Consider the following 10425-nt stretch of genomic DNA (forward strand, 5'->3'; position numbering starts at 1 on the left):
CGTCACTCTTGTGATGATTAAAATTTTAAAATAATGCTTTCAACTTAAAATAATAAAGAAAGTACCTTTGTTGTAACCTTAAGTTGTAATGAACATAAATATGATCATTAAGTTTTTTATTCTCTAACCGATTCCTCTTCTTTGCGTGACTGTGTTAAAAAATATTCCAGTTGCGCTCACAACCTGAAGAACTACAAGTTTGGCTTAAAATACGAATCACCAACTGTTGCGAATTTGGCGCTCCACAACCATAAAATTCCCACCATTGATCTTAACATAAAAAACAAAAAATAATTGATCACAATCATAAATATCAAATCATAAATACATCACAATCGTAAAAGTCAAAATTTATGAAGAAATCCACCTGGCATAACAGTGCTTCATTCACGTATTGTAGACGGTCTTCCAAAATCTTGTTTAGCATTCTTAAAGATCCTCATCTCACTTGTCAGCTTATAATTCAAATTAGGATCACCATAAGCATATTTCTCAATGACATCCAACAAGCCAGAAGTCATTTTCCTGTGCTTTGCAAATTAAAAAACTGGATTTAACCAATAACCAGCAGCATGAAGATTTTTCTTAAGTTGTGCATCCCAACGGGTATCTAAAATCTTCAAATAAGGATCAGTAACCTTCTTTCTTTTTTGAAACCTTTTTACCATTTCTCCTCTAGCCTTATAAATTGCTTGATAAAGAAAACCCATGGCAGCTTTGTCTTCACTATCCACAATACGTGAAACACGAACAAGTGGCTCAGTAAGCTTAACAAAATCAGTGCATTGACTCCAAAATTTAGAATCCAAGACTTGATCTACAAATCTCTTAGCTTTGACTTCTTTGGAGTAAGCTGAGCTTGTCCATTCTTTAGAGGTTATCATAGCTCTCAAAGGATCCTTTTGAGCCAAAATACTTTGCAAAGCAATAAAATTAGTCGCAAACTGAGTTGGAGCCGGACGAAGTATTTCCCGCCCACCTGTAAACTTTCTCATCAAGAACAGCGGATAGAAATGATTATAGATATATTTGGTGATCATTGAAGCTTGTGACACAGTTTCACTCACTTCTTGTAACTTTCCAATATCTTGAAACATCAAATTGGCACAATGAGCTGCACAAGGAGACCAATACAATTTAGGAAACTCAGCCTCCAACAACCTTCCCGCAGCAACATAGTTTGCAGCATTGTCTGTTACAATATGCACAACATTCTCAGGACCAACAAACAATACAACATCCCTAATCAACTTAAACAAAGCATCGGCAGTTTTTGAGACATTAAAAACATCAACTGACTTTAGAAAAACAGTTCCTTTAGGACAATAAACTAAAAAATTAATCAAAGTACGCCTACAATGATCAGTCCATCCATCAACCATAATAGTACATCCAGTTTGTTTCCAAATCTCACCATAACCATCAATTATTTTCCTCACATCCTCAACCAATTTACTCAACAAATACTCACGAACTCTTGGATAATTTGGCCCTTTATACCCAGCACCCATGCTTGTAATAGCATCAATCATTGGTTGATAATAAGCTGAATTAACCGCATTAAATGGAACAGAGGCATCCATCATCCATTTTGCAATAGCAATATCACATTTCTCCACAATTTCTTTGCTTTGAAGAATACTTTTGATAGTTGGTTGAGTTCCGGGTGTTGTTGCCGATGGAAAATAGCATTGTAATCCTTTGACTTGTTTTCCTTTTCTAGAGCTAGGTGCTGGAACTTCGGATTTTTGTTGTTGTTGTATCTCATTACGTTTGATCTCGTCAAACTCTCTTTAAACTTCATCACAAGCGTTATAACTTTCTGCATATTGTTCTTGAGTTTTTCTTTTCTTGCTTCGAAACTCTTCAATGCTTTGATGGAATTGGTGTCTCACTGCAGCTGACACCTTTCGACATGACTCAATATATCCTCCTTTTCTAGCCAAATGAAGCTTAAATCGATGAATTCCTCCACCTCTAATAAGCTTCTCACAATATATGCATAACAGAATGGTTTTTTCCAGATTTCACAATTTGTTTATAATGACCCCATGCAGGATTGATTTTTGCTCTATTATTATTTTTTTGGGTTCCAATTGATGCATCAAAAGTTGATCCTTGTTCTTGCAAAGATGGTGTTTTTGATGGTATATTTGCAGAAGCCATTTTTAAACAATATGAAGTAGTAAAATTATAAAACAACAGCAACCCTAAATTTCCTATTTCCTATTACCTATTCAGCAAGACAACAACCTTAAATTCACAGAACAAGCAGATTCATAGTTTCATACTAAACCATTACTTCAACATCACCTATTTCAACAAGCAGCTATTTCAACAATAGAAATTTCACCATTCATCCTAGAAATTTCAAGTTTTCATAACAGAACAGAACAGAACAACATAACAACATTATTCAAAAATCATAACAGCTTCATAATTTTAAGTTTTCAACAAGAATATTCAACAAACATTAGAAGAACAAAGCAGAACAGAGGAGAACAACATATTTAACTAACCTGATTGACAGAGTAGACAGCAGAGGATGAAGACGACGGTGGCGGCGCGACGACGGTAACGACAAATATGAGTGACAGGGACGAAGGCGAGACAAAGCAAATAAAGGGTTCTGTTCTATTCCTTGAGACTTTAGGTCGCGGTGAGGTCTTCTAAGGTGACGAAGAAGACGACGGCGGGCGGCGATGGCGTGGTGAGGTGATGTCGCGACTCGCGAGGTGAGGAGGTGAGGGAGGGTTAGCCGTTGTGGACTTGTGGTTACTGGTTAGGGAATTAGTCAATTAGGGTTGGGGAAACAGGGATTGGGGGTTACCTTCGAGCTTCGAGTCTTTTTTTTAACCCAAACGACATCGTTTTGGCAAATGAATTAAGAAAAAAAACTTTCGAACTGGTCAGTTGAACAAAAGCCGCTGGTTCTCCGGTTTTTATCAGAATTGGCCAGTTTAAACTGATTCTCAATGGTTCTATTCCTTGTTTGGTCAGATTCATCAACCGGACCGGTCAAAGATCCAATTCACCGATTTTTCGGTCGAATCGACCGGTTCGATTCGATTTTTATAACTATGACAAATACCTAGTATAATATTAATATTTAGTTTTTGGACAGAAATATTAATTTATAAGCAATATCTAATACAAGGTATGCACTACAATACAGATTTAAATTTACAGAGACTCTCGTAGAGCAGCTTTTCTTGCGACACGTGTGTTTTGTGGAGCAACTTGACACGCTGGCGTAGGAAATTGATGGCTTGGCTAGTTGGCCAGGCATAAGCAACGAAAAATCATTCTTCTTGAACCCCTCTCTGGTTTTCTTTCTTAACGCAGGGGTTTGAACCTGCAAACAGTATAACAAGACTTTTCTTTTCTTTTTTATTGTGTAACCTAAAATTTAAAAAAAAAAGATATTTGTTGATTATTTTAGTTCTTAGGAAAAATTATAAGGTAGAAATAGATAAAACACTACACATTTAACATTTGAACCAAATAAGTATGATAAACAAGGCTTGGTCTTGCGTATGATATCTTGTGTGATCATATGTAATTTTGAATATTTTTTCTGTCAAGATTTTTGTTTTTTTTAATTATTATACTTTTATTTAAAAAATAAAAATGTCACTTTATTTTAAGCAAGTAACATGTTTTTAAAAAAGTCAAATTCAAAAAGGTTTTAATAAAGAGAAAATGATGCTTCTCTCTTGTAAGATATTTAAATGATTAAAATATTATTCGTACACTAAAATTAGCCATTAAAATTAGTTATTATATATTTATATGTAAATATATATATATATATATATATATATATATATATATATTATTTAACTTATTTTTAATATGTATTTTATATTTTAACATATATTTTATATTAATAATTGATTTTAGTGTATATCTAATATAATTGTTAAATGATATATTCTTTTTCTATAAAAATTAAATAACATTTATTTAGTCTATTTGATTAAAATTCACTTTTATACCTAACAATTATATGATTAATAAAAGAATTTAAATAAAAAGATTAACTCCCCAATTTTATTTAACATTTTTTTAATTACTTTGGACTTTTTATCCATTATAAAAAATATAATTCAAATAAAATACACTATATTAGTTATAATTTTTAATTATAAATATTTACCATCTTAAATAATAATTAATACTAAAATAATGATTCAACTATTTAAAAATAAAATCCTAATTGATCATGCCAAAATAAAGTCAAATACCCAAATTATCCCAAAAAATTTTATTATCTTCATAATAAATAATTAACTACTAAATCAATGCCAAATAAATAAAATTATGTATTTAAGTACCATTTAAAATATTAATTTTGTGTTTTTATCTATATATATATATATATATATATATATATATATATATATAATAATTTTAATTAACTTTATCTTTTTTACTATCATTATTTGCATAAATTTTCTATTATTGCAAATTTTATTTTAGGTGTAACAAAAAAAATTTGTGTCATGCGTATTTAACTTTGAAATTAGATTTTTTTAATTTTAAAAATAAAAATTAATTTTTTTTACACTGATCTTCCAAGCAAAAATACTTTTTTTAAAAAAAAAAACCACATAATATACAATATTAACGTACCTTGATTCTAGTATAAAAAGTTCAAGTCTATGTTTTTTATGGATTTATAGCAGCATTTCTTACTTTTCGTTATATTCAAATTTCATTCTTATTATCCCAACAGTTGGATAAACTTACAGGTTTTGTTGAAGTTCAGGTGAACTTCATTAAAACTAACGAGATCGTTCAAGGATGCGACAAATTTATTTTTATTTTCGTATAATTTAAATCGTATTAGTATATTCTTATTTTTTTCATTTAATTCACATCATTTAAAAATTAAAACTATAATAAAATTTTTAATTTAAATTTTAAGTATATGTATTTAATTTTAAATTATTTATTTAATTTAATTTAATAAAAATAAACGTAATTGTGTTGTTATAATAATATAACTACGTACAATAATACAACTACAATTATTTTATTCATATTAATCATAGTCATTCCCAATTAATTAGTCGACATGTCCCTAAGCACAATGGAATTTTTTTTTTCACCCTTTTTTGAATATTAGGAATCATGAAACTACTTCTTTTATATAATTTTTATCACAAATTAAATATAAAATTTTTTTATTTATGTATACATGATAATACCATAGTTCATAAATATTTTGTGGCTAACATATTATATATAACTCCCAATAAAAAGTACTTAGTAACTAAATTGGATTGGTCTAATGGTTAACTTACTAACCCATTTAAGTAAAAATCGACAGTTTGAATCTCGTCTTGTACATGCAGTAACCCATTGGTTAATGACAAACTCTTAAATGGGTTCAGTACCGCAGCAGATTAGTCTGGACACTTCATAGAAAGAAAAAAAAGTTGTTGTAATAATTATTCAATAAAAAAGTAATTGATAAAAAATGAGATTCTCTTCTAGTATATATAGCCTTTTATAATGATAAAATAAAAATAAAAGGAATAAAATTTTGTATTTTCATATTAGGAATAAAATTTGATATTTATCCTAATAAAATTAAATAATTGATTAGTTATAATTAATGTATTTAAATAATTAAAATAAATTAAATAAAAATATTTTTTAAGAATTAATCAAATTAATTAATTAATGCAAATAATTAGTATAATTAATTTGATTTATTAAATTAAAAAAATTAAATTACAAAATAGTTGATTAATTAATTTATTATAATGAATTTAATGAATTAAAAAAACTATATAGGAAAACACTCTCTTAGAAGACAATATTTTTTTTAACAAATTAATCTATACTTATTGTATTCAATTAAAATAAGTAATAAATCATCTATTTTATTATGCACTTTATAAATTAATGAATCAAAATAACCAATATAATAAATTATAATTAATTAATATAAATTACATAATATTTAAATATCTCATAAATCAATTATTTAATATGATTAATTTACTGTAATAAATTATATTTAATAAGTTAAACAAAATAAATTAAAAAATACTCTTAACATGTCACGTAAATTTTATCATTAATTGTAGTATCTCAATTTTTATATAATATAGTATATATTTCCATGTGATGCACAAAAAATATTTAATTTTTTATTTATATCTAAAGTATTTTAATAAAAATAACATATTTAAATTTAAATTAAGTTCAATTTATTTTTTATTAATGTGAATACTTAACAAAAGTATATAACAAAGAAATTCACAAAATAATTAGATTAATTAAAAAAAATATAGTATACCATAAACTAATATCTTAATTTTTATTAGAAAATATGTGTATATATTTTTTTGTAAACAACAACAAATTTAGTCTATGTCTTTAAGTAAATAGAATTGTTTCAAACCTCTATAATACATAGTTGTCAGAACCGGACCGGACCAGCCAGTTCGACCGGAAAACCAGTAAACCGGACCATATACCGGTCCGGTCCGATATTTAGACCGTGTAAGGTTGAGAACCGGTATGGACTAGAGTGATTCTCATTAAATAATAGACAAATTATAATACATATAGCATTCTTTCTTTTTTACTTCTATTCAATTTATTTTAATTTCAAAGTCACTCATTTTTAAATCAATTACATTTTATTTAACTATAAATTTTATTAAATATATACAAATTAAAAATATAAACAAAAAATTTAATTAACCACAATTTATTTTTTTAATATATTATTTTATTTTTTATCTTCATGAGGTTGATAGTTGAAAATCGCTAGATGATATTTAGTTAAACTAGTCAAATTATCTAACGGTTCTTAAATATCAACTTCACAAAAAAATAATTGTATGTGACTTTTCACCAATAATAATATAACAATAAAATAAATATAAACTAATTAATAAAGTATTAAAATTTAAAAATGATAATTATTTTTATAAAGAAAAAATAAAAATACTAATAATAAAAAAATAATTAAATTTTATATAATTATTTAATTATACCGAGTTAACCGGTTCGACCAGTGACCCAACGGTTGAACCAGTAACCCAGTGATCCAATAACCTCACCGGTTCGATCACCGGTTCGGTTCTGACAACTATGCTATAATACATCACTATGAAATTAGAATATGATATCCTTTTTTTCGTCCAATAATCAGTCTTCTTTTCTATCGTATTTGTTTAGCATTATACCTATTTGTGTTAGCCATTATTCTTAGAGGTGGCAATAGGACGAATTTTTGTTGTACCCAATTTTATTCAATTTTATAATAGTTCGCATAGAATTTGTCTCATTTTTATCTGTAAGTAGTAAAATGTTAATTTCATCTCTATCCGTCCCTATAATTATTAAAATTAATCAATAAAATTAAATTTTAAAATTTATATAACTATCATCATATACATAACATAAATTAAAATAAAAAATTAAATATAATACAATATTATTAATTATTTTACTAATTATTTTAAATATATTACATATTATATATATAACCAATAAGATAGCAATTACCACCCAAAAAATTATAAATATTTGGGCATGCACTTAGAACCCCCCTAATTGTCAATAGAGATGTTGACCTACTTCTACAGAAGATATTTCATATAATCTTTTTAATGTGTTAATGGAATATAATAGAATATTACTAAAGCAAGTATTACCTAAACCTGCTCCCTGTCATGTCCCGTTTTAAGTGGGATAATGACAAAATGGGTATTCACATATTTGATTAGGGTTGTCTTCCTTAATTATACTCTTAAAATTTTTTTGTTGTGATACCATTTGAATTAATCTTTTATATAAAACAAAGCAAAATTAAACAAATTAAAATATTATGTAACTCATAAATTATATTAATTATAGCTTTTAAATTTTCTTATTTTATATCTGTAATTATTTTTTATATATAAATAAATTTATATTCTTGGATTAATCATAAATTTTGAACTTTCCTATTTTATACTTGTATTTATTTTCTATTTTAGCCTTGATGTTTATTTTACATGTTAAAATATATTTAATTCATATATATTCTATATTATTATAGTTAAACAGGTATGATTATTTTCTTATATATTATTATATTTTAATGTTATTATAACATTGATTTTTATTTCCTTATATATATATATATATATATTAATAAATCAATTAACCAATATAAAAAATTACAATTAATGTAGTGTAATTAATTAATTAATATAAATTATAATAAATTATATTAATATTTAGATATTTAACTAAATTAATTAGTTGGTATAATTAAGTTATTATAATAAATTGTATTTAATGAGTTAAAATAATTAAATCGAAAAATATTTCTAGAGTATGCTATGCTAATTCTATTATTAAATATAGAAGTCTAATTTTTATATAATAAAATAAATAATAAATACATATAATAAATGAATAATAGAGATAATAGATAATAGATATAATAGATAAAAAAAATTTAACAATTAACATTAAAAGGGTGACAAATTTTCTTTGGTGAATACATCCTCTTAATAATGTTTTCCTGAACGGTCCCCACTTTCTTTCTTTTTTTTTTTTTTTGTTAGGGCCTGAAGGAAACCCAACGAAGCAAACAGAATTGTTTTTCACCCACTAACGACATGATCTCATTCTTCTAACGGATCTTCCATGCGTTGCGCGGATCAACTGCGGAGCTATCCCTTCTGCTTCGTGACTTAGGAATTTGTCCCTTGTTCTTTCTGCGACGTGTCAATCTAAAGCTGCTTCTATTCTATCTCTGTAAAAATATTTCTGTACCATATAAATTATCTTAATACAATAATCAAATATTGATAATAAATTTTATTAAACAATAAATCTATCTTTGAATAAATTTATTATTCACACGGAGTCAAATAAGTATTGCATGTTTATTAGTACAATGCGCATATAATTTGATTAAGTACAGAATTTCTTTTGGGTCGATCTGTACTCATATAAATTACGCACACACATAAATTCATTTAGTATGGCTTACTAAATATTCTCAACAAAATTCTGTCAAACAATAAGTCTATCTTTGAATCGATTCATTGTTCACATAAAAACTTTAGAATTATATCTATTTGTTACCGTATATATTTTCTATCAATTGGCCAAACACCAACCTTCCTTTGGACGATTAGTGTTTGAATAATTAAATAGAGAATAAACATATGATTTAATGTTTATTATTTGGCCGAAAAATCAACTTTCTTTGAGTCGATTATTGTTCGCATAAATAATAAGCATTGATTTATTCTTAACTAGTTACCCAAATATATAAATATCATTGATATGTATATGTAACTCTGTCAAATATAAACCTTCCTTTGCGATGACCAATATTTACATGAATTATGTATCACCATATGCCTAATTTCCAAAATAAATTATTTTTCAAAAAAGAGGCTACATTGGTAGCATAATTGTGAAATCCAGTCAAACCATAATTAATTAAATAATAAATTAAATAGGAGCGAATATGGTTAAAAAATTTAGCAATCCAAATTTGATAATTTAAATATGATATTTAGACTAAGTGAATTTTTCTAAGTCGGAAAACATAGTTTTCTGAATAAAAATGCGCACTGGAAATTTGAACGGCAGCACTAGCTGCGATCTGTCCGGTACTGTGACTGAGAAAACTAATTTGAAGTGAATAAGGTTAAGAAATAAGAATTTATAATTTCGGAAGATAGAAATATTTAAAATACAATTTAAAACTCTAACCTTAGAGGTTTTGGCCCAAAATTGGGCCAACGGACTAAACCAAGTGAACCGGGCCCAAGTGGGTTCAAGACCCAACATATATAAACACTAGTTATGAGCATTTCAGCTCATTTACCCTAGAGAACGAGAGAGGGACGGATAGAGAGAAGAAAGGAAGAAAACCTAGCTTCCCAAATTTCAAATCATCATAACTTTCTCTCTGGAACTCCGATTGACGAGCCGTTTGCAGCCACGCGTCGTTCTTCTCGCCCTCTTCAATTATATTTAGATATTGTGTGAATATTTCGTTCTTCTCTGTCCAATTTCTATTTTTTTTCTCTGAAAATGTGATTGGTTATGGTTGAGTGACTTTGTGATTTTGATTGTTTAGGGATACTCTAACATGAATTCTAAGTGGGTTCTATCTCTATTTCATATGAGCTAAGGTAAGAAGTGCTCAAACCCTTGTGGTATATCAAATTTTATGAACCCTAAGTTAATGTGTATATATGAAATTGGTTATGTTAGTGTATTTGGTGATTTTGGTACACAATTGGGAGGTTGGTGTTGCTTGTGGAGCTTTGGTGAAGCTTGGAGCTACGGGTTAGTAGAGACTTCCAAGAAGAAGCTCAATTATTTTGGCTAAAATAGGTACGATTTAAGTTTCATTTAAGTACCATGTGGTGTGATGAGAATTTA

General features: G+C 27.1%; 1 protein-coding gene across 1 annotated transcript; it reads right to left on the reverse strand.

Annotated features, from left to right (window-relative positions):
* Positions 1-383: 383 nt before the first annotated feature.
* On the reverse strand, positions 384-2166 carry LOC130976341 (uncharacterized). The gene is made up of 3 exons (XM_057901193.1): positions 1994-2166; positions 658-1791; positions 384-525 (listed from the first exon to the last, which is right to left on the reverse strand). Exons 1-3 carry the CDS (start codon positions 2164-2166, stop codon positions 384-386), a joined length of 1449 nt encoding a protein of 482 aa, XP_057757176.1.
* Between the last annotated feature and the right edge of the window lie 8259 nt (positions 2167-10425).

This window comes from Arachis stenosperma, chromosome 1 (assembly GCF_014773155.1).
Source record: "Arachis stenosperma cultivar V10309 chromosome 1, arast.V10309.gnm1.PFL2, whole genome shotgun sequence".
Lineage (NCBI taxonomy): Eukaryota > Viridiplantae > Streptophyta > Magnoliopsida > Fabales > Fabaceae > Arachis > Arachis stenosperma.